Consider the following 24,503-nt stretch of genomic DNA (forward strand, 5'->3'; position numbering starts at 1 on the left):
CTCTACTACTCCTAACACCTGGAGGCTACAAGCACAAACTGCGGCCAAAGGAAAGCGGCTCTGCCACACTTCATGGGCGGCTGAGGAAGAGCCCCCGCGTCACCCACAACAGCGCTCCGCTTCCCACTTACCGCATCCGCAGCGGCCCCGGGACCCGGCGGGACGGACCGCCCAGCGCCGCGAGCCAAGAAGCGGCCCCAAGAGCCGCCCCCAACACGCCCAGCTATGCTGCGTTTAAATACAGGCTCCTGAAAGGGAGGCATCCAGGGCAGCCCAGGGACACGAGGCTGCCTAACGGGAGGCTTCTCGCCAGCAAAGTGTTCGAAGGCTCCCGCGAGTAGCGGCAGTCCCTTCCCGCTCCTCCCTCGGGCCGCACCCCTCGCCCTCTCCCTGTACCTACCGCCAGCTGAAGCCCCGCACCTCGCTGTGCGCTGCAACATCCGTACCAGCCGGCGGCACCTCAGGCTCCCAGAGCCGCAGCGTGCAGCTCCCAGAGTACTCGAGCACTGGTTAGGAAGCGCACATAGGTAGCTTCTGTGTGGAATTAAGGCACAAACAAATGAGTTTCAGCCCTACAGTCTGGCTAATTGTTTCCGTAGCAGGCTGGGGTTTAGTACAGCCCACCACCTCTGCTCCAACAGCAAGGCTGGGCTATCTGCTCAAGGGGGAAGGAAACTCACTTCCAGCCTTTGGAGTCAAATCCTTCTGGCTCACACTGCATTTTCTCCTCACTGGAAGTCCCACATACCCATGCACACTGTGAGTACCCGCAGAGAGCAGCTCTGCCCGCAGGCTGGCCCCACCACAAGTCTTGCAGAGAATAACAGTACTCCAATACTGCACACACCCAACTACACCAAATGTTATCGGCCCTATGGCTCACATCCCTGACAAGGTACAGAGCCTTCATTTTCTTTCTTAATACTCCTGAAACTGGTGAAAAAAAATAACAACAACAACAAAAATTAAAAAGCTTTTAAAACCAGCTTACATTCCTGACATCAACAACACACTATTCTGCAGATTTGCAGAAGACCCATACAGTATCTCAAAGCTGAAAGACAGGCCATATACAGCAATTATGGCTGCTGGTGTTACTTTATCAATCCGTAAGAATGTATGTAGTCCAGCAAAACACGGGTGGATTTCTTGGAGGCTCCAGTGTGTAGCATTACAGGACACTGTTACCCAGTCAATCTGGTTTCAGACCATTAGAGGTCTAGGGAAGGTTCTTAAAGCTTATTTCTTCAAACCCGACTAACACTGAACTGAACAGCACGTTCGAAGACAAGATAGCAGCCTCATGATTAGTTCACCCCACTCCAGACTGAGCCACCAACTGAGAAACACCCACTGGTAAGCAGTAGAGACCATCTCTTGTTAGGAGACACAAATATTTTGTTCTTCCACCAACAAACGAGCAATGACAGCTCTGCAGTACATAGTGGTTGCACAAGGAGAAAGCCAGAGCCATCCATGTGGTGCCCACCATATACTACTTCAGCATGATAAAAACTGTGTTATTACAGGAAAGCTTTCACTCTGTATTCATCCTAACTGCAGAAGATGATATGCCTTTAAATAATGAGTTTTGTTTTACAGCTGTTTGTATCTGATGGTACCACACTGCATTCACTCCTGGATAAACCAAGTTTACCGCAACGCAGAGCAGTGCAATGAACTGGAATCCTTCATAGGAGCATAAAAAACCCTTTAGTGGAATTCTGCACCTTGGTGTTTTACATTAGTAACAATGTTAGCAATAGCAACTACTACAAAGTGCTTAACTGGAGCTCAGTTTTAATAGTTGCACTGTCTCAGAGCAACAGCCCTTCGATTTTCCCCTGGAAAACAATGCACAAGTTTCTGCAATACAGGCAAATAAAAGTCCATGTAGTTCTGCCACACAGCTGCAATCTGCAGTTCTGTGCCTGTGACAGGTGCAGTAAATCCACTGCTATGACAAAAACAAACCTTCCTTCAGTAAACATAATGGAGATGGATACAGCTAACCATTCTCCAACAGTAATTATGAACGCTCATCAGAATACTAATCCTGTTATCAAAACTGCTTTAGAGATTTTTAATTATTGTAAAACATTCCCACTGGAGCCCAAAACACTCCTTTCCCCCAGTTGTTCACACAATCCTTTTGAAAGCCTACAGGTTTTCCCTGATTAATGAGAAATGTGAGAAGGAGGAAGGTGTCTTTCTTCCATAACATTGTGGCAATTTTACCTAAGCAGGAAGTTGATTTTTTTTTTCTTCCTCACATGACACACAGCATTCAATACTGTATGGAAAATGCCACTTGATCCAAGTAGGAGAGAAAACACTTCAGCCACCTCCTTTTGTTAACCAGAGGAAACAAGTAAGCATTTAGCTTTGGCTTAAGTCCTCCACACAGCTGTTATGACCATTAGCAGACCTAAGGACAAGGTAAGGACCAACACCTGTGTGACAGAAGTAACATAATGACTAGTCACTGTTCTAGTACTGCATAAAAGTCTTTTACCTTGCATAATGTTTGGTAACAGAGCACCTGTTTCACTGCACTGAATGAGCTAACACCTGCACCATAGTCAGGAGTGTTTAGCAGTTATTATCCTGTTCTGTAGGATCCAACTCCATTTCTTGCAGAGGTGGACACAATCAAGGCTGAAAGTGCAAAAACGTTTCAGGTTAGTGCAGTCTCAAGGAACATGATTCTCATCCTGCTCTGTCAGTGGGCTTCCTTCCACGTGAAATTTAGCCAATCATTCAATCCCACGAGGCTTATCAATTCTACTGAAGTTCTAAGAGAGCACATCTGCCTTTCTGATACTGGAGAAACATGTACTACTTGTCATAGTGATTTTAGTAAACGTTAACTACAATGCCAAGATGCAGGACATCTAAAGTTTCCTAGCACATCCTCAGTGGAGCAAGTGGCCAGTAATGTTAATAAATGAACATTCAATAATTGGATTGAATTCTGTCTCCAACTATCTCATCTACAGAATAAGGCTGTTGCTTATCTCTCAGATTAGTAAGATAAAGAATTCAATACAGCAGAATGACCTTTAGGGAACTAAAAAGCAAATAGTGCTGGATTTACATGATATGCATTAGAATCAGACCTGCACAACTGAACAGAAAAATAATGCACATGTCAACTGGGTACACTGAGTGAAGGAAGGGTCCCATGGACATCAGGGATATAAACAGCATTTACTCATGTAATGATAAACAGGGGAAAATGAGACAGCTTGATGTTTGTCACTTCCTAATTTCCAAGTACTTGCCTTCACAAGTTTGGTGCTCTATAATCTCAGAAGTTTTAATATTACCTGGTAAAATGAAGGCATAATGTACTTTTTTTTTTTCCTCCTTTCTCCCACGCAAAATAAGCTTAAGCTGCTGCAGCATTGGTCAGATTCTCATATCTCACAACAGGGAGAACTTGCCAGCCAAGTAACACATGTTGGAAAAGATGAGATATAAAGGCTGCACGTAAAGAAATTATTAGAGGTTACATTGCATGAGAATGCTTTAAGAACAGTTATGGAAAGAATGCTCTTACCTGCACTGACTGCTTTGTATATCTACATCTAATGACAAGTTCAACCATTTATCCTAATGAATCAATTTCTCTACTTTTAAAGTGAGAACCTGGCACTCTTGATTTACTGCACAGATGTTACCTTTTCATTGAATGCATCATTGATGCATGATGCAAGCATCCATACACATCAGTCAACAAAGGTTTTCATTCAAGACTTTTATTATAGCTTGAATTTTTTGTCACTGCATTTAAAAATCTAAAAAAAATAAATATTTGTTTCACAGCTGCAAGTCACATCATATGCATTAACACCACAAAATCTGGAATTTAACCAGAGAAGGAAAGTCAACTCCAAAAGTGTCCAGCTAAGCACAGTTGTCTCATGGTATTTATACTAAAAATAAAATCTTAAGAAAAGGGGAAAAGGGTGTTAAAGAGTTATTTCAAATGCATTTATCTGGAAAAAAGTGAAAATTGTATTAGAAACCATAAACTACACTTTCAGCATTTAAAAATAAATGTTTAACCTCTTGACAGCAACAACTGTCGGGAGCATCTTTTTCTTTTAAGCTGCATTCTTGACACATGGCTGCAGAGGTTCCCAGTGATAAATTAACCTCCTTTATAATTGCGTCCACTTACACAATCAGTCCTTAAAAATAAAGCAATGTTTTAAGTCAGCTCGTCCATCCATGTATTAAAAATGCCATTGTATGCAGGTTTTTGATGCGTTTTCATTGTTGGCTTTTTTTTTTTAATCAGCATTAAAGTGACTGCTTCATGGAACTTGTTGGATTGTACACTGTGAAGATGAATGTCTTTCAAACAATAGTTTTCATTATTAAGGTTCTTAAAACAAACCAGAAAAATATATCTTCAGAAATCAGAGTAGTCACTCTTTTTGTTAAAAGCCATAAAATAAGCTCATATTTAATTACAAGCAATAGAAACCATACTGCTATTGGAACATAATTATTTTATCACAAAAATTTATTATTTACAAAATGAAAAGTAACCAAGTGAATTTATCAGGGAAAGACTTAAATATTCTTACTAACTGATTTGAAAAACTTAAGCAAGTCTCTCATGCACTCACGCCAAATTGTCTGCATAAGATGAAGTGTTAATTCATGTTAGTGAAACTTGACTCCCACTCACAATACTCTCATTTTATTGCAAGATGAGAAAATCAACATGGTTTTGTACAAGAGTTATTAAGACAGTTCCTCATTTTTGTCCCCCCTTTCTTTTTTTTTTGGCTCCAATGAATAACCATACCACTTAACATTTTGCAAATAATCAATTATATTATCATCTCCATCATTTAATCCACTGAATTTACCACCACAAAAAAGACACAAGAAGTTAGTTTAATGATCCCACTTTACACAGATCTCTCTCATTTCTGAAGTTATACTAAACTGAAACCTTCATAGTGATCTATAGCCTGGATCAGCTTAGATTTTAGCGTTTCTTTATCTGTGTATTTTGGAAGATCAAGAAGATTAAAGCAAGTGTGAGCTACCGGAAGATAACCTTCTCCACCTCCTGTTGGCTGGATGACTAGTTTAAGACACTTCATTCCAAGGATTGGAATACGATCACTGCCTGTCAGAAACACTGCCAAGAAAAAAAACAAAAACAAAAACAAAGTCCTGAAAGTGGTTTAAGATAAAACACTGTGTATTCCACATAGGCTGTTCTAGTCCTTATTTACATTTCTCAATTATTCCAGCTGTACTCAGCTTTTCATGCTGAAATCGTTCAGATAAACTTGAAAACAAGAGATGTCTTAGCCTGATCTCCTTCCTGCAAAGTGAAGCCTCCACCATAACCTAACATGTTGTACACAAAGGAAAACTTTTCATTTTCACATATGAAACAATCTTGCGCCCTTGAGGGGACATAACAAGTGCCCTTGATAGTCAAGATCAGAATTGGTAACTTAAAATTCATTAGCTGTACCTTTAGTGTACTTCTGAGCACCCTGGATTAGTTCGTTCAGTATGACAGTGATTCTCAACATCAGCTCATTCACAAGAGGTTTCCCTTGTCTTAACCTGTGTACTTTCCCTCACATCAGTATCTTTAGGTACTGACAATCAGTTATAACTTCGCTATTCCACCTATTTACAATGAAAAAAACTAGAGAATGTGAACCTGGTGTCAAATCACAGGGAAAAAATTTGATCAGCAGACAGATGCCATCAGTAGCTCACACTGTTGGGCAATTATTTTAAATGCTGCTTCGGCCTATGTCATCTTATAAACCTCCATTACCCAAAACTTTTCAGGACAGCTCCAGGAAAGTCATAGACAAGCTTATAACCAATTGCTTCTACTCTGATTATTTTTCCCCTCCATATGGAGTTAATCACACTGTTACTGTTCTTATTGCCAGAACCTGAAATCAGCGATCCTGTTCAGTTAGAAGGTTTTGCGAAGTACTGTTGAATACTTACACAAAAACTGTTTTTTCTTCTCCAAAGGCAACTGATGAAAAACCTCCCAGAATATTTTAATTGTAGGATGGTCTGCCCAGTATTCTCCTTTGTATTCCGTATTCTAAAATGAGCAAGAAATTCAGTTACTTCTCAGTATGATAATGTCACAATAAAGCATAAAGAATTGTGACAAGGGATACTGCACTGAAAGTGACACACCGCCATTTCCTTGGATCAAATTTCTGCAGCTCTTCAGACTTCAAATATATGGACAAACGGATCTATCTCAAAGCAGTCTCAATTCCAGGGAAGTTGTAACAATAGCTCACAGTGAGTTTCAGTAAGCAGGAGTATCTACTTATATCAGCAGTATGCATTTTGTTCACTTTTCCCTTTCTAACTTAAATTTACGACTGCCTTTAGGTTCTATGCAATTTTTCTTCCTCTTTGATCCCCCCAACTCTGATTTCCTTCAGAAATTAGATGAGAAAACTTTAAAAAGGAAAATGAATAGTATCTTAATGCCTTTGTTCACTGACAACTTAAAACGAGAAGATTCTCAGTTATGCAGTCTATCCAGTAAAGGCTGGCCCTGACATACCACATGCTAACAGAGCAAACAGAGCTTAAAATGATACTTTGAGATTACTCTTGCACCTTGAAATTTAAAAAAATATATATGAAACAAAGAGCCAACTATGTTGTTTGTTTGTTTTTACCTTCTCCAGTTCTTTCCAATCATAATTTGTGTTCCCAATTACCATTGATTGCAACTCGCTGGGCTGGAAGAGCTGAAGAACTTTACCTCCACATACTTTGTGGAAGCCTTCATGGAATGCACTGAATAAGGAAGCTACTGATTTATTGAAGATGTAATCCACATATGCATCTACAAAATCTTGCCTGCACAAAGGAAAAATAATTACGTTGAGAGGAGAGGAAAACAAAAGTATGTGTCACTCTTCTATTTTCATAGAATAGCCATTTCAGTACAGAAAACTTCATGGGAAGTTGAGCAAAAAGGATCTTAGGCTACTATGTTCTGTGCTCCACGTTAGAGCCACAGAGAAGATGACCTGAATGAAAACAGCACATAAATGTACATTTTTGTCCAACATGGAGCCTGTAATGTACAAGACAAAACCAAGAATGTTTTCGTTACTGATTTCAGACATCACTGCATGCCTCACAGTGAACTGGACTGAATGGCAACACACTCAAAGGCTTGGAGTTGTACATAGTGTTCTGAAGCCAACTTAGTGCCAAAATTTGTGTATTTTGGCTTTGCTCTGTTTTTATTATAAAGCGTTACCATACGTGCACTGAAGATGAAAATAAATTTCAAGCAGACATTTGAGTCCTACACACTAAAAAAAAAAAAAGAATCAGGAAAAAGAAGTTAGGATGCTGAGAAACACGCTGTCTTATCTATGCCTCAGTACAAGGAGTTCTCTCCTCTTACTGCAAACACCATCTTCAACAGAAGCTAGTAGTTAAAATCTCCTGATACAATATTGATTATAATTTCATTTATTTATTAAAGGATCCTAGTTAATGCTGTTAGCTCCTGCATTGGCACAGTGACTCCACTTATTTGAATAACATCACTAATCCTTTAAAGAAAGATCAAAGCATTTTGAAGATACACTATTAAGTTGTAGAATGTATCTTCCCTAATTTAGGCACACTGTGGAATATTAACAGTGGACAGAAAACTGACAGTAGTAAACTGATTAACATAATTATACTCTGCAATAGCATTTTTCAAACTGAATTTAAAAAGTCATAGAATATTTGGGCCCTGAGAAAAAAAGATTTCTTCAGACAACCATAGCATTACATTCCATGGACACTCTAAACCTTTTCTCATATTTCAACTCTAATCTTACTGTCACTTTGTGACAGGAAAAAAACACACCTGCAGAACTTAGAAAATATCATGTTTAAGATGAAGCACCATAAATCCTCAACTATCAGCCAAAGATTAAAGAGAGAAAAGCTGACCAGTGTAAGAAGTGACTGCAAGCATCATAGATGCTTACTGTGCTTGTTTGCTTTTCCCTTCAGTTGAAGCTGCTCAGTCTTGCCACTACACTTGGAGCTCTGAACCAACGTTTTTCTCTCCCAGTAATGAGAAGTCAGGAGGATGAAAGCACTCACCGCACAGAGTTTGTGATACCTTCAATCTTCTCTCATTGCTTTTCATCTACAAGGGACTTAGCTACTCAGAAAACACTGCCCCAAAACATACCCGAAGGTTCTTTTTCTCCCTTCCTATGACATACAGCCTAGGTATGTTTTGTTCTCACACAGTATGCCCTTTCCATTTGGTTCTCCCTTCACTCAAGGAGAAGTGAAAGCTCATAGAAGACACAAAGATTAAAACACTGATGAAAATACATGAAGAGAATGACCAACAAGGGACAGGAAAGTGATAATATTCCGCAGAAATATTAGTACCACAGAATACCAGAAATATTCTATCTATCCTCCAAGAGCAGAAGGGGAACACAGGGTGGGAGAAGTGGCTTTTATAAAACAGAATTAACAGAATCCAGGAAAGAAGGATAAAACCACACCCCACATACTCATTAGACAGTGACACTAAAAATAACAGACTAATGTATCTGTTCTACAAAGCGAATACTTCCCTGAAATGGTATTTCACGTACCAAGAGTTGTCACGTAACAGCATTTAAGTTGATGTTTTCACTGTGACTCAGTAACTTTCTGCAGAACCATTTCTGGCCTTCTGAAGTGAAGATAGTGTATTCATATGGGCACTAAAGAGTTTCAAAATACTTCTGAGGCCAAAGTGAAAAAGATATTGCTTACTGAGCCACCTTAGACGTCAAGTCCCTAACTACAACAGTTATTTACTGTTCTTTATAATACACATTAAAACAGCTTGGAAAAACAGCAGTAGCTTTGCCTCCCATCACTAGCATAGCAACTTGGCAAAGGATCTCTATAGCAGCCCAGTTGTGCTCCCAAAACAGACAGCAACATCGAACTACACTGTGATCCATAACACTCACCTATTTTGTTTGACTACAGGAATGTCAGCACCATTAGGAACAAGTTCTTTAATTTCTGTTGTACCAAAATTTTCCACAGTGATCTATTTAAAACAAAAATAGTATTAATTTTATTTTCTGTGTAGAGGACTTCTTCCCACCCCTTCGCTAACAGTATAGTGAGTGGCAGACAGATCTTAGAATGTTAAGCACAGAATGCTACAATTCATGACCATCAGCAGCCAATGCTTCTGCTCAGACAATCCATCAGATGAAGCTGTAATACACAGTACAAGCTTTACCAGTAGAACAAATCAAAGCTTCCAACATAATGAGAAACTTACAGTAAAATTAAGACAAAATGCCTCTTCTATGTCATCCTCTGGATAGTCCAGTAATTGCTGCATTCCCCTGAAAAACAAATTACGAAGTACTTGTACCAGTGAGAAGAGAACAAAAAATTTCTACTATTATATGCTGACTTGCAGGGCAGTGCTAGGAAATTCAAGCAAATCACATTGCTTTCAAAAGCACAGAATGCAAAGCTTTAAATAAACAATGGTTTGGTTTTCCTATTACTTGTACTGTTGTTTCTTTTTATTCTCTCAGGAATTAAGAGAAGACTCATACCCCAATGTCTAGCTTCAGTGCAGGGAAGGAATTCCAAGACAGAGGTGCTAAGTCCTAATTAATCACTGATGGTGTTTCCCATTATTACGTTCAATTCCTCCTAGACCTATGAAAACCTTTTGCATTCACAACACTGAAGCAATCCAACACCAACTCCACCACACCACCTGAAAACCCTACCTGTTCAAGTGCAGTTATTTAGCATGCACTCTGCTAAATATTCAGCATGCCTCTGAAATAAGTGAAAATGTCTCCTCCTCAGACTAGGCAAAATATACAGAACTAAAATTATGTTCACACTTATTTTATAAAATTAATAGCAGAATCTCAAAACTTTCAACTTCCAAAGATTCTTGTAGGACAATACAGCACAGGAGAGATGAATATCAAAACCAAACACTTAGAGAAGCAGCTGCTTAACAATAGCACACATCTGAAATGGCATGATAGCTACAAGTTACTCTAAGATGTTTATCCTGTGTGAATAGCATGCACTTTCTTTAAACCTTCAAAGTAAAGCGTTGAACTCAAAACTAATTCCTAATCTCACTCATTTTTTTCTTGCTTACCTGCCAACATCTGGCATCAACTCTTTTAAATCGTCCAGGGATGGCTTCTTATTCAACAGCTTTTTATACAAAGCCAAAGGGAAGTGAAGGTCTACAATAGTAAAATTATATATTGCTAGCCCACAGACAACACCAATCAAATGAAACAAGTCACTGTCTTCAAAGGTCTAAGAACAAAAAACAGACAAAATATTTTAAAACAAGTTATTTTAATCATTTATAGTCCAGAAAAGAGGTATGGATATTAAAAAAAACAACTGAGATGCAACATGTTTTGTATTCTCAGTGATGCATGCTGCTGAAGCTACCATCTAAAGATTCCATTTTTGTTGGTGACTTACTATGACAGTACTCAGTCCTTAAATACATTTTAATTTAAATTAATGGGGAAGGAGAGGCGAGGAGCTTACTGTTAACTTCCTTGGACTAAACAGTTAAGGCTTGGAACACAACTGTGAAAACGTTAATATCCAGATATAAGTGACATAAGCGAGTGCTAACCGGAGTTAGTTAGCATGTTCCTCTGAAAGAGGACTAAAAAGTCAATAATTGAAACTTCCTAGCAAGTACAAACAGGTGACTACCAAAAAGCAGGCCCATAAATGTGAATGAACGCAGAAAAGGAAGGTTTGACATGCCGCATCAATTTTCTCTACCATTCTGATTCTGCTTTTGGAGTCAGCTGGCACATCTTCCTACCAAAGTCACCTCAACCACAGACAAATGGTGAGGAGTAAAGCAAGGAATCAGGTTGGAAAAAAGAAAAAAAAAAAAAGAAAAGAAAAGAAAAGAAAGGAACGCTTTGATCTAGCAATGGCAAAAATTACACTTTTTTAAGATTTCTTCCTTCAGCTTCTCCTCTCAAAATAAAACTACCGCAAATTCCTATGTCCATACATAATTAACAAAATACTTAAACTGAAAGAAAATTAATGACTGTTGATCGCACCCTACCTTATCAGAGAACCAGATCAGCCTGGACTCTTCATAATACCTGAACATTCCGTATTTGGGATCTAGCAACTCCCTCATTATGAGCAGAAAAAATTCTTTGCGAACACCCCCAACATCAACAGCTTCTTCCCCTACAAAAATAACCTGAAACACATTTCAATTAGCGCAGAATTAAAAATGGAACATGAAACAGTGTTTGTCCAAAATATATTCTTAATTACTAGCACGTCAGTGAAAGACACTCAGATCAGTATGTACTGGCAGTACCTTCAATGGCTTCTTGTAGTCTACACTCTTTGTTTTCCTTAGGACTTCCACAGCATCTCCTACAATATTGTCTCTCCTCACCATTAATATCAGGCATGGGTTAACAGATTCAAATACTGGCAGAAAAAGAGAAGACAAATTCTGCCTGTGAGCTTGATCAACAGCCATCTGGGAGGGAGAAAAAAAAAAAAGTACAATGTAACTGTCAGTAGGTAGCATAAGATTCCTATAAACACTAAACATCAATCACTCTCATCTGAAAGAGTTCAGAAGACATCAGTGTGAGGGCTTTCTTCCTATTTCTTTAACCTCAGACAATATTTTCCCTTGACTTATTAGTCTCATCAACACTAATACACTTAAGAATGACACAGAATACAGCTTCTGACATTCGAGGTAAAATATTTTGGACAAGAAAAGGAAGCAAATAGGAAAAAATATATAGCACCTCCCTCCTTCCAGTAAAACAAAAAATGCATTTCATTTAACAGGCAAACGAAGCCTAAGATGTTTAATATAAATCTGGCATGAAAGAGCTTTTAAAAAGTTATTTTAATTTTTGCTTGGTTTTGTTTGTACCTTATTACTATGGGCTAACATGTGAAAGAATACATCCAGTTAATGAAAGGGGAAGAAGTTCAATGGATGTTTATATAATTATTAATTTTATGTCAGTGAGATTCCTACCAGCTTCAGTCATATACATACTTAGAGGAAAACAACAGATCCCTTACTTTCATGAAGAAGAGGATCGAGTTGGCAGAGTGGGGAACAAATGCAAACAAAGAAGAAAAAAGGGACACCAACCCTCCAAAGCCTCCAACTAAACCCAAAATAAATTACATCTTTAAAAACTGACTCATACCTGCATCTGCATGACTGCATCTGTTTGCAGAAGAGTTGTCTTTGCCTGGGCATCAAAAACAAATGGGTACGTGCAAATGGTAACAGGCATGTCTGTTAACTAGAATGAGAAGAACCATGTCATCATTCTGTTTATTGAAGAAAACCCACAACAGCAGTTAAAAAAGCAATTACATTTATATTCATTTAATACATCTCTTTTACTGAAAAGAGAAATAAACCTTTACTCATTGTCAACAGAGGACCTGAAGTATCTCAGAAAAAGTTAAGTAGATGTTCAATAGTTCAGTATCTCAGCCAAGAGAAGACCCACCCCCACTTTACACGTTTTAATTTCACTCCTTTTAAGTTCACTCCTTTTGTTACAGCCAGTAAATATCACCAAACAACTCTTTGTTTTCAAACTCAGCTCTGAATTTGCAACAGAAAGAATTACATACTTCTGCCCCATAAAAACCTTTTCAGTTTACAATCCAAACAAGTTAAAGCTTTACTCCTAACGGAACACATCCTACAATCCTTGGCACTCCTGTTTGTGATTTCCTTACATTCCAAAAAGAAACCAGATTGCAACCCATCTTACCTCAGTTAATCCATGGTTGACATCCTATGACAGCATTTGCACAAAGGCAGCAATAATTAAGATGAAAAAGCAGCATTAGTGTCTGCATTCATTATTCATCTCTGATGTAGAATTATTTAGCTGTAGCTTCCCCCCAAAAAGAATGTTTACTGAAAAACTGATAAGCATTGTAAACATTTTAATTAATCTACCAAATACAACTATGCCTTTCAACACCCTGTATGTGTTTTTAAAAGGGAGCATTAGAACCTTTTAAATGATTACTCCCACACATTAATCAATGACATTTGCTTTCACATATATTTTCATTCTGAAGTGATTACAGCATGCCACATTAAATTCAAAACATTTTAAATGAGTAAAAATTTAAAGATAACAAAAAAATTGGTCATTAAATTTCAAGAATTATTTAGAACTACAATACTGCATGTAAGAAAATCAACTGACTTCTGCAATTTGAAACAGGCCAATAGACATTGCTAGCACTGTTAGAGACATTCAGAACTAGTTAGGTAACTCTGCTAAGGAACCAAGTCATGCACCTGGTGGATAAATAAATAAATGTGAAATGTGATTATACACAAGTCTCTGAAGTGCAGCATGTAGACACCTACAGCACAGACAAAGTGATGGCCAAAATATCACCTCTGTAAAACGTGCTCCCCTCGTATCCCTAATTCCTAAAGGAAACACTTTTTGCAGTCCATTTCTCACAGGAAGATTTATGCAATGCTTACTCCTGTTGCTGTATTTATTCCTAAAACACTTTTTCCCTCAACTCCTTTAAGGATGCTATTCAGTAACTTCAACATTGCCCAATTTCTCTTTTGTTGAAAGCACAGCATTTTTTTTTTTCCTCTTAAGTTCTTGAAGAAGTCTTACATTTTTGTCTGTTACTTTTCCTTCCACACTTCACTCAAGGAACTGAGCAAACAGCCTTGTCTCAAGATACAGCAATAAAAAAATGACAGTGGCAAAAGAAATTCTGATTCATTACTAGTGGTTCAATAGGCAAGTAGGGCTTCTTATTGTAAAGATACTGCTCAAATCTTGTGATTTGACTGGCAAATGCAGCTTTAAACTTTAAAATAAATCCATTTTCCAGCTCTCATTTTCCTGCATCTCAGAATTCTTTTCTCTGATCATGACAAATACAATTCCAGTTTCTTTAGATCTATTTAGATAGCTGTGAAAGTCACCATCTTTCTAATTCTCTGTACCCTTCACCACCATACTCTTCTCTTATTCCAAATATACAATCCGCCTCTACTTGCAAGACCTTGCAATATTTACCTACACCTTCTGTATCTCATTTAATATATTACCTCTGTCAGAAACCAACACTAGCCTACATCAAGCACGAGTTATTTTTCTGAAAAGCCTGGCTGACACAAAGTTCTGCGATGGCTACAATATCAACTTATTTCCTTACACTCCACAATTTTCCTGCTGTTGCTATTTTACTTTGCAGTTTTATATTCTTTAGTAGACAAGCTATCACTTGCTTTGTATTCATCCAATACAAAGCAAAAGTAGGCCTCCCCTTTCCAGGACCTTCTACATACCACAGCAGAAGAAATACATTCATGTAGATGGAACAAGTTGATTAACATTCTCCATTCTTTCAAAACTGAAGTCAACGAACTGTTTGACAAAATCTTATCCAAGTGATTGTTTCTGCCCATTTACTTCCACTCTTCTATTTACAGATCCAAGAAATAATTATTTCACTTCTTATCACTACACAGCAATAAACAGAAAATTATATTCGTCATCTGTTACCTGTAACTCCCTACTCTGTTTCCTGACTTAGTTTTACAGAACACTTTCAGCTTTAAGTTTTGATTATTCTGACCAAACGTAGCTCACACAGTACCTCAGGTTACTTGAGATGCTGACCTACCAAGAGTTATCACTTCCCTAACTTTTTTGATACGGCAAACCTTACCAGACAGCTTTTTGAGTCACCTTTTAGCTAATGCATTAAAATGTTCAACGTTGTCAGTCCTAAGAAAGATGTGTTTCTTGCAGGGTATCAATTTAACACTTCCTTAACTAGTACCTGACGTAAGTTGAGTCATTCATTATCAGGGTCTGTCACCGTACTTGTATGAAAACAAATTGTCCATATTTAGAGAATCTACAGGCTTCCATAAAAAGACAAAACCAGGTGGAAAAGGAAGATAAAATTAAAGCAAAATAAGCCTTACCATTCCAAATACCTGCTGTTGGACCCAGTTGACGTAGTCATTTCTGATATCTATCAAATCTTGTATTTCATGAATGTAAAATCTGTCATACTGGATAACTTGTCCTCTTTCATTTACCTGAAGAAATTAAAGTTTATCACTTTGCATCATCTTTTTAAAAAGGATTCTCTCTTCTTTATTTTTCAAGCATTTGTTATGCCAGCTACAGATACCCAGCCACTAAAAAGTTTTAGAAAAACAACAATGCCTACAAACAAACAAAAACAGCAGCAAAGATAAAGAAACATGGATTATTCACAATTCCATCCAAGGAGCAAAGAAAAGTAACTAAGCAGACAATACTGCAAAAAACAGTGCTGCAATTCCGACACATCAAGAGATCACACAGAAATAGCATTTGCTTGTGCACAAGTTTAAGAGCTACAATGCAAGAATTTCAGTCTTACTAATAAACACTATTTCAGTTACCTGGGATGCGAGGAACAATTTCTATTAAAAAATACTAAGCTCAAAAAAGTAAGAGACAGAAAGACCCTTACACAAAGCGTAATTCTAACCCCCAGCCTTCCCAGGAAATGCACTAAATTTGCTTTTCAGAATGACAGGTAAGCACCATTAATTATCAAAACAGAAAGACAGGATTTCTTCCTTATAAATGGATAATCTGTGTTCCTTCTCTTAAACAACCACCAAAGAAACCCAATCCCCCCAAATAAGCCCCCCCTCCCCCCCAAAAGGAAATAGCCATAAAAAACAGATAGTAAATTCATGAAATATCCTAGATATGTTTTCTTCTCATTCTCTTCCTCTTACTTTAGCCCACATCTGGTAATTGTTAAGAATTTGTCCATACACCTACCTTGCTGCCCAGCTGTTCATAACTCTATTTCTACATTGTTACTACATATTAATCAAAGTTGGGCTTCAAAAAACCAAGAATTTGGAAGAGGCGATGAGGAGGGGGAACTTCAGCAGCAGTTACACACAACAGTTTCTCAGGCTTGTGATGTTTAGTCAGGTTACTCTGAATCATTTGGGCTATTTTTGTTCAAAGCACAAAAATTCATTAATTTTCATGTATTAAATTAAGATACTAACACCCTGAGTAAACACATCAGAGAAGAAATATGTGCCCTAGTAAAACTGCTTAAACCTACCTCAAAATGCAACGTACTCTTACCTTCCAATTTTGACCTTATTCACTATCATTTCTAAAGAAAATTCTTTCCAACGTGCCCTCACAGAAGCAATTGCTTGGGTCAGTCACATGAAAATAGATAACTCCATCCCCATGTCAGATTGGAATCCAGAATTCTAATATTTTTTAGGTCCAAAACAAACAACTACAGATTCTTCTGTAGATGTCAAGTTTAAATATTTAGAACTGTTTAGTTGTTTAACTTTCAACAACTACACAGCACACAATGTTGACAAAAAACAAACAGATAAAGCAGTCGGTTTAAATTGACATAAACATACCCTGTGCAGTATTTCTAGAACTCTGAAAGCTGTGTGTAGAAAGTTTGTAAATATTCTTCTTTCAGCTGGAGGAATGCCAATCTTATACAACTTCAAGAGGTGGACCACAACATCCTTGTAGAGTTCCACTATTTTGAGGAACAACGGAGGTTCAAGTACAGACCACCAATTTTCTGTCAACAAATGACAAAACAAATATAGTACTTTCCACTGCAACATTGCATTGTTTTTTTAAATCAAAAGAACCTTTCTTATTTGAAAATGTACTTATCAGTTACCAAAAACTGTAAGAAGAGGTGAGCAGAGACAGAACAACATAGTACCGATGTTTTATTACACATTCAGCTCTGTACAGAGCAAGATTTAGAGAAACATCAGTCTTCCAACTTTAAAATGGTTCTGGTGTATAAACTCCATGCCCTTCTCATACACCTTCTCTGCCCACCCTGTTCTGGGATTTAAAACAACGCACGAGCTATTAGCAGCTGAGCACACAACAAGCATTATTAAAATGGGGAAGCTCTGAAGAACAAAAAGAGATGCTCAACAAACTTCTGTGTGCAGAAGTTAGGATAGCTGTTTTCTTTAGTATTATGCAAATTTAACCCTTAGCTTCCTGATTGAAAAATTCAACAGAACTGTGAATAACCAGGATGTTGTTGAGACCATGTCTTCACTGATTAAATTTCTACACGTTTTTATTCCTGTATCCTTTAAGAGTTTAAAAAAAAAAAAAAAAAAAAATTCAATTTCTTACCAAGAACTTTTAAAGGAGCTTTTTCTAATTTCAGAATTGCTGTTCCAAATGGAATAGCTAATGTTGTGAAATTGTTTGCATCACTCATCAACGGGCACTCTGGTAGAGTGAGATACAGCCTTAAAGCTTCAACATCTGGTAAGGAGCTGCTCAATTTTGGAATAAGATTCTTTTCCAAACTAGCTGCCACCTACAGAGCATAATAAAATTCAGTTTACTTTAATACATTTGTACATTTCAACAAAATTTCACCTAAATAAAAAGTAAACTAGAAAATAACAATCAAGGGTTTAAGTTTGAGCTACATTACAATATTTAATTTACTGTCTTGGTTCTGGATTTTAAAATACAGACGTACAGTATGTTGGTGTTACCTTCTGGCACAACACAGAACAGTTTTTATGTATCTGCAGTTTAAATATTATCGTGTAAAGAACACAATTAAATGTGTCCAAGCAAGCATAACAATAGTATTTCTAGATAGGTGTAAAGATGTTTCCAAACATAAAGAAAATATGCAGCACAAACCTGTTGTGATATATGAGCGTGGTCAGGCTGTATAAGTTTGTGAAATAGTAGTCTAGCAGCATTCATATCAACCCCTGAGAATCTAACGCTGGTTTTGTAATGATCGTCATTGCTATGGCAAGGAGAGAAAAATACAGACAAAGACTGAATCCTGTATTCTCAGCACTTACAAGTTTTCCACCTTGATTTCTTAGCTTTGTTTACTGTGGAACTTAAGTTTTATTGATCACAGTATCAGACTTCCATCATACAACCTTCAAAGCAATAAAAAAAAAAAAAACATTCTAACTGCCAGGCAATCATGGAAAAAAACACCAAGATCTAGAGCAGGCTGTACAATATATTCCTTTAAAATCATATGCGACTTGCAGCTGCTAAGTAATGAGTTTTGCTGGTTAACAGGGCAGCAGCCAGGTGGCATGCACTTCTAAGAACTGCTAGCAGACACTCTGCATTTGGGCCAGCTGATAAACTATCTGTAATAAAGGAGCTAGAAAGTTAAAGCAAAAGCATCTGATTAATATTAAGATAAAGAAACTGAGTGAAGGTGTTATTGTTGAAACAACAGACACTAGGAAGTTGGTCACAAACTCTTCTGTTCACAGGAATAGTTGTTTAAAAGCTGAAACTTACCTCAAAGCCAAAAAGCTCCCATTCAGGCATCCAGCTGAGGAGAACGTACCATCAATTTCACTGAAAGTTTTCATATGAAAGAAGTTACATTTCTTTTTCTTTTCTACAAAATAGCATTTTCTATTAAAAACTGTATTTAATCTCTAGAGTTACATTGTACATAAAATCTAATTCTGAGTATAATCTGACATTTAACATCATATAAAATCTTCATTTAAAGACAACGTTCAAATAATGCTAAAAACAAAGCAAGAAGTTCCAGTTCTTTTTCCTTTGCACACTCCTCTTGAAAAGTAATGAAAATAATCTTTGCATTATGCTCAAATTCCTTTACACACACTGTCATTCTTCAATGCACAACTAAATATTTAAATCTTGCATTAAGCTCAGGTGACTAAGTTGTGCCAGGTGAGACATGGACCAAAGGAGCTAAATTACCTTATGTCAACGAAAGCACAGCAAATACTCTGCACATAATAAAAGTCAGTAATTAAAAAAACCTTTGCTATGTATGTTCAAACCCACATTCACACCCAAATCAAGTAAAATTATGAAAGACAACTTTTTTCCTCAACAAAGCTTACTTAGCTATCTCTACAGGAAGCCTTCCAGATGGGAAAGTCAGCAATCTTTGAATAAATGCTTCATTCACAGTCCAGATCTGCTTCAAAAGGTCAGGATACCTGAAGTCATCTGGTGGCACCATGTTCTGAAGTTTAAAGAACACAAAGAATCAGGCACATAAAGCTGATTTCCAGGAAATCAGTCCTGTGGTTAAGCTCTCTTTCTCTTCACTGACCGACCATTTACTTACCCAAAGTATTACTGTGAAATAAGCTAACAGATAAAATTACTGTATTCTAGTAGTTCTGTACTTGCCATGAAAACAGAGTAAGCTATCATAAACTAAAACTACTCAGATTAATGTGTTAATCCACACCACAGGATATCTCATGGCAAACATACAAACACTCTTAAAAGACGAACACAAAAAAAGGCTGTAGGCAAGAATGGCAGACATCTGCTTACTATCATCCACTTAATTCACTGCCAGGCCATGAGCATACAGAAGAGGATCCATTCAAACTTTGGGTAGCTGCCCTCCCACCCCACATCCAGACTCCTCTGAGAATGAATCATGTTTCTTTGTTGAACATTACAGAACTTGCATTCTGATGTGCTGCTCATACTGAATGAACTACAGTGAGATTTCTAATAGAAAAGGGAAACAAACAAGAAAATCATTCTGAGTAGGAGAACTGGTCCAGAGAGGGGGGGCAAACAGCACCAAAACTAAAATAAAACTAGTAAAAACATTTCTCTTGAGGATGCAGGCTGACAAACACAGCTGACTTGGTACAATGATGACTAGCTGTTGCCAAAAATCAGTATCCTGATCCCATCCTCCAGGATCTTGCTGTTTCCCTGTCCAGCAGAAATATCATTTAGCCACATAATGAAACAACTGAGGGAACTGACCTGTCCAAAAATTAACTTGAATAAAAGATCAAGCAGGCCTGGCTGAGACCCCTTAGCTGGCAAGGGCACACAGGTCCCAGCAGTACAGTACTCATGTAACTTTGAAAGAATTCAGTGCAAATTGACAAACTAAGAAGTACTAAAAGGGATGTTTTTGCAGCACCAAGTTCCATCTATTGCTAATGCTTCTTGTACAGCACAATAACTGCATTCATAGAGTCCACCTCTATTAGTCAGAATCTACTTCAGCAATTATGAAACTTGCACAGTAGAATCTTTTTTGAGAAAATAATTTTAATAGAGAAGTTTTGAGCCTTTTCTACCACACCTGCTTAACACCTGTTAAACAAACTTCTATCCCACACAGTAACAGTTATCAAAACTCAATCAGAACTGGAAAACGGGAGAAAAACTTAATTCTTCACAATCATGACAGGCTGTAGGAATAAAAGGTTACTGTAAGCCTGACCTATACTCAGTTTTGCTTGACAAACAAACATGTTTTCTCCTAAAACCTTAATGTTTCCCTTCACTGCCTAATCAGTTGTTTTTCTGTTTGGTTTTGTTTTCCCTCCACATTTCCAACTCATGTTGCTTCATTAAATCCTAGTCAAAAATCTAAATCTAGGCTACTATTCAGAAATATCCCCTATACAAATCCAGACATCTCTCTTCCCAAGCCATTGTCTAATAGTGCTTCCTTTCCATCATACTCCCACCTTGCCATTCCCCCCTCCAACACACACAATAGAATTTACAGAGACCAATTCTTATTCTCTTAAAGAAAGGTACTGTTTCAACACTAGCACAAAATTATCAATACAGACAGCCACCATTTATCATTTTTAGCTCCACTTGTTTCCTCATCACTGTAGAATGCTATATTGATCACAGAGCAGAACACAGCATAGCTGCAGTCAGGACTGAGGGTGGGTGGGGAGGAAGAGCTCAAGTATTCACTCACCTTTTACTTTCCGAAAGGAAAAGGTGATTTTGAGCACTGAAACAGGTTGTCTCGGAGAAGTTATGCAGTCTCCTCCTTGGAAATATTCAAAAGCCACCTAACCTGGCCCTAGACAACCTGCTCAGACAGGCCCTGCTTGAGCAGGGGGGTTAGATCAGAGGAACCCAGAGTTCCCTTTCAGCCTCAACTATTCTGTGATTCCATTAAAAGGAAAGAAAGGCACACATTCACCACTCAGCAAAAAGCTTGTGCCAAAATGCCTTACTGACAGCTAACACACAAACTTTATCCAAGTCTTCACTGCTGAACTGCTGCAATGTCTTGTGCTTCCACGCTATAAAATATTACAATGTAGTTCTGCATCTTCAATATCAAAGTCTCCTTAAGGGCATCAGAAAAAAATGAAGCTGAGTTTTAAATATTTTCATTCTAAAGTATATTTAATTTGTTACCTGTGGATAAAAGTAGTGTGCAAAACTTTGGTCCCCACCAGAGAAAATTCTTTTCACGCAATAATACTGCTCACTGTCTGCAATAACAATAAAACACAGGCAACTGAAAAAGTGAATCTGAGAAATACTCAAGATGCTGCAATAAATGCATTCAGTTGTGAATCAGTTCATTCGTTACATAACTTCAGTGTCAGTAGTTCTTCACAATGCAACCATTAAAGCCATCTTTGACAGAGGTAAGCAACAAGAGCTGTAAGCTAATGTTCTAGTGCTAACAAGGCACCTAACCCAATACCACATTTAAGCAATTTTTGCAAGTACTTCTCTTGAAGTCCATTTCTGCAGTGAGAACAGAGCACAGTGAAAACAAACTGCAGGGAAGGAAACAATTATAGTCTGATCTCAAGATCTGCAAAACACTTACTAAGGAACGCAAGTCCAAAAAGTAAATATGCCAGGTGTTGCTTACCTGCAGGGATCAGGCACTGAGTACTGTAAGGAAGCCAGTTTCCTTTTACTGTGAAGGGACTTTTCCTATTACTGGTTGTTCCTGTACCTAATTGCCCGTTACCTCCAAGTCCAAAAGAGTAAATTCTTCCAGACGAAGGAACAAATGCAGTAGTGTGCTGCCTAAGGGAAACAGAATTCAGTAACAAAACTCTCAGCATCACAACGTGCTTTGCACAGGACAACCTAAGAATTTTGTTAAACAGTATCTGAAAGGACCTGTGAACACTTCACATCTCTATTGGCAATGCACCATCACTGACAACACTGTCAACAGTTGTTCTGGAAATGTTCCAGGAATAATGGAGATGCCAGGTTTTGCCTTGAAGCCTGCAAACAGTCTGATCCTTTGAGCATCTCTCTGGATGTTCAAAAATGTTTAGTTTGTACCAGATTGGCTGCATCCCACCCTGCCCCTGGCTGGATGGGGCTCTGAGCTCCTGATGGAGCTGTAGGTGTCCCAGTTCACTGCAGGGGAGTTGGGCCAGACAGCCTTGAATGATCCAATGATTGTACAGTTCCTCATCCCAACACTAGTTTCCTGCTCTCCTATGCACTTAGGAACAATCAGTATCGAGTTGACCAAATGAAAAAGGTCCAATTTGTTATGAGGAAAGGATTGCATAATACACTTTTTTTTTTTTTAAATCCAAATAACAAAATATGCTTATCTCATCAAGAATTGCTAGAATTAAGTGTTTTGGACAAGGACATTTTCATCTGTGTTGACAGTTTTTCCCATTTCTTGGGTGCTATCATAATATGAATACCACAGAAAGCATTATGAACTGAAGGGTAATTCAGTTTTATGGATCATTCGCATCATGAGCTATGCTCCCAAATCTTATGCTTATCCTCACCAAAGAGCACGTACCTCCCCAGACACCCTCTTTAACAGGGAATAATTAAATGACAGCAATAAGCAAGCACATGATTATTAACATTTTCAATTCAGATAATGAGAGTTCTCAAATAATGAAACTTTCATACTGGTTCTAGTGAATGTTTTTAAAACCTCATTGCAGCATCTATCTTTCACTAGAGACTATCTTCCACAAAAGAAAGGTTAAAGAAAAAAACCATCTTGTATTAGAATTTACACAAAGTATTACACAAAACGAGTGTTTATAAGATTCACAGTGCTTGTGCAAAACAGACCTTACCTGCCACAAGTTATCTGTGTGACAAGACTTCCCATCAGTTCAAAAACTTTCCTTGGGTTTATCTCGTGGCTGGTAGAGTTGTGTCCCAACTGACCATAGCCTCCAGCTCCAAATGTAAAAACCCCACCTTCCTAAACAAATAAATTACGTGGATTAAAATAATAATATGTCTTGGAACAAGAAAATTGTAAGAAAAAGGAGTTTAATAAATCACCTTGTCTGATAATTTTGGAACTGTGGGGAAAGGACAGAAAATAGATTTGCACAAGAGGTCCCTGAGTCACAGAAAGATCACAAGGTTATTACTATCATGAAAATGCAGCATTGCTATCACAGCTATTACCTTATTTGTGTTAAATCTCAGCCTTGTAATTTCACATTAGTATGCAGCAGTTCTGGCATTAACTTGTGTTACTACAGGCACTAACCCTCATCCTTTCCTCCTTTCCAGATTTCATAATGACTGTGACGGCAATATAAACTCATACTATTAAAAAGTGTAGTTTGGATTTTAAACACTGAATGAAATTTTTAAAACAATGATTAAATAGGAAGCTGCCCTCCTCGGAAAGACAATGCAGAGTGAGCAGCATGACTGAGACAGTTAACTTCATTATTTGAAAAGACAAAACAGAAATTTTCAATGCTGTTGTAAGGCAAGTCAATTTTTAGAAGTGTTTTTGATTAATTTATCACAAAATTAACCAAAAACTTAAATAAATGAATATTAAATCAGAAACATTTTCTAAAGTTATACAACTTACCTTACAACAACTTTAAAACTTTCCATTTTGACATGCTTTGAAATTGTAAAGCTGTTTCTTACTCTGCAACAGATTGGACCTCTGCTGGAAATCATCATTAAAATGGCAGCGTCCGCTAAGAAAAACCAACAGGTTCATTAACTGAATCAGAATAACAAATAGTGACAGGTTTTTCTGTATTTCAGAAGGGCTTGAGAAAAGGTCACACACATACAGAGTACCATCTACAAAAGTCAAGACCCCTGGCTCTTCAAGGCCTGTCATGCAAAGGGAAATGGATTCATATAGGTAACAAACGTGTAGAATTTACAGTAAATCCAATATTTTGAGTCTATCAGCTTTAAAACAAGCCTGAAGTAAACTTCTGTACATAAAAAAGGGGAAAAAAAGTTATAATGCAAGTTATAAATTGCTGTTTTCTTTACATTCCCTATTTCCATTGCCTTGTACGATACATAAATATCAATTTTAGAAATGCAAAGTTGCCACATCTTTTCCAGTCAAAAGAAGAGAATATTTCATAACACAAATTCTTTGTGAACAGTTTATTTTTCCCTTCACTTCAGAAACATCAGCTTATGTAAAGTATATAAGATATGGCCACACTTAAGCAGACCATATTCTTCAAAACTCTTCATTTGTTGCAGTGCAAAAATTGAAACACACACATACATTCTCCAAAAGTAAATACTGAT

The 24,503-nt window shown here is 37.6% G+C and overlaps 1 protein-coding gene across 5 annotated transcripts in view; it reads right to left on the reverse strand.

Annotated features, from left to right (window-relative positions):
- Window positions 1-3,750: 3,750 nt before the first annotated feature.
- The window catches only part of HERC4 (HECT and RLD domain containing E3 ubiquitin protein ligase 4), a 31,486-nt gene continuing 10,733 nt past the window's right edge, over window positions 3,751-24,503 (reverse strand). For 4 of the 5 annotated variants that reach the window (XM_048945224.1, XM_048945222.1, XM_048945223.1 and 1 more), the window contains 19 exons: window positions 23,045-23,175; window positions 21,844-22,004; window positions 21,375-21,451; window positions 19,064-19,188; window positions 18,480-18,539; window positions 17,847-17,958; window positions 17,319-17,508; window positions 16,562-16,734; window positions 15,083-15,199; window positions 12,873-12,896; window positions 12,291-12,389; window positions 11,426-11,593; window positions 11,159-11,302; window positions 10,205-10,371; window positions 9,350-9,416; window positions 9,027-9,109; window positions 6,708-6,891; window positions 6,007-6,109; window positions 3,751-5,164 (listed from right to left, as the gene is read on the reverse strand). In XM_048945224.1, the coding sequence (XP_048801181.1) occupies window positions 4,956-5,164; window positions 6,007-6,109; window positions 6,708-6,891; window positions 9,027-9,109; window positions 9,350-9,416; window positions 10,205-10,371; window positions 11,159-11,302; window positions 11,426-11,593; window positions 12,291-12,389; window positions 12,873-12,896; window positions 15,083-15,199; window positions 16,562-16,734; window positions 17,319-17,508; window positions 17,847-17,958; window positions 18,480-18,539; window positions 19,064-19,188; window positions 21,375-21,451; window positions 21,844-22,004; window positions 23,045-23,175 (2,394 nt within the window). In that variant the 3' untranslated portion in view covers window positions 3,751-4,955. The remainder of the gene's footprint in view (window positions 5,165-6,006; window positions 6,110-6,707; window positions 6,892-9,026; window positions 9,110-9,349; window positions 9,417-10,204; window positions 10,372-11,158; window positions 11,303-11,425; window positions 11,594-12,290; window positions 12,390-12,872; window positions 12,897-15,082; window positions 15,200-16,561; window positions 16,735-17,318; window positions 17,509-17,846; window positions 17,959-18,479; window positions 18,540-19,063; window positions 19,189-21,374; window positions 21,452-21,843; window positions 22,005-23,044; window positions 23,176-24,503) is intronic. The other variant, XM_048945227.1, reaches the window with a different exon arrangement.

The sequence above is a fragment of the Lagopus muta genome, chromosome 5, assembly GCF_023343835.1.
Source record: "Lagopus muta isolate bLagMut1 chromosome 5, bLagMut1 primary, whole genome shotgun sequence".
Lineage (NCBI taxonomy): Eukaryota > Metazoa > Chordata > Aves > Galliformes > Phasianidae > Lagopus > Lagopus muta.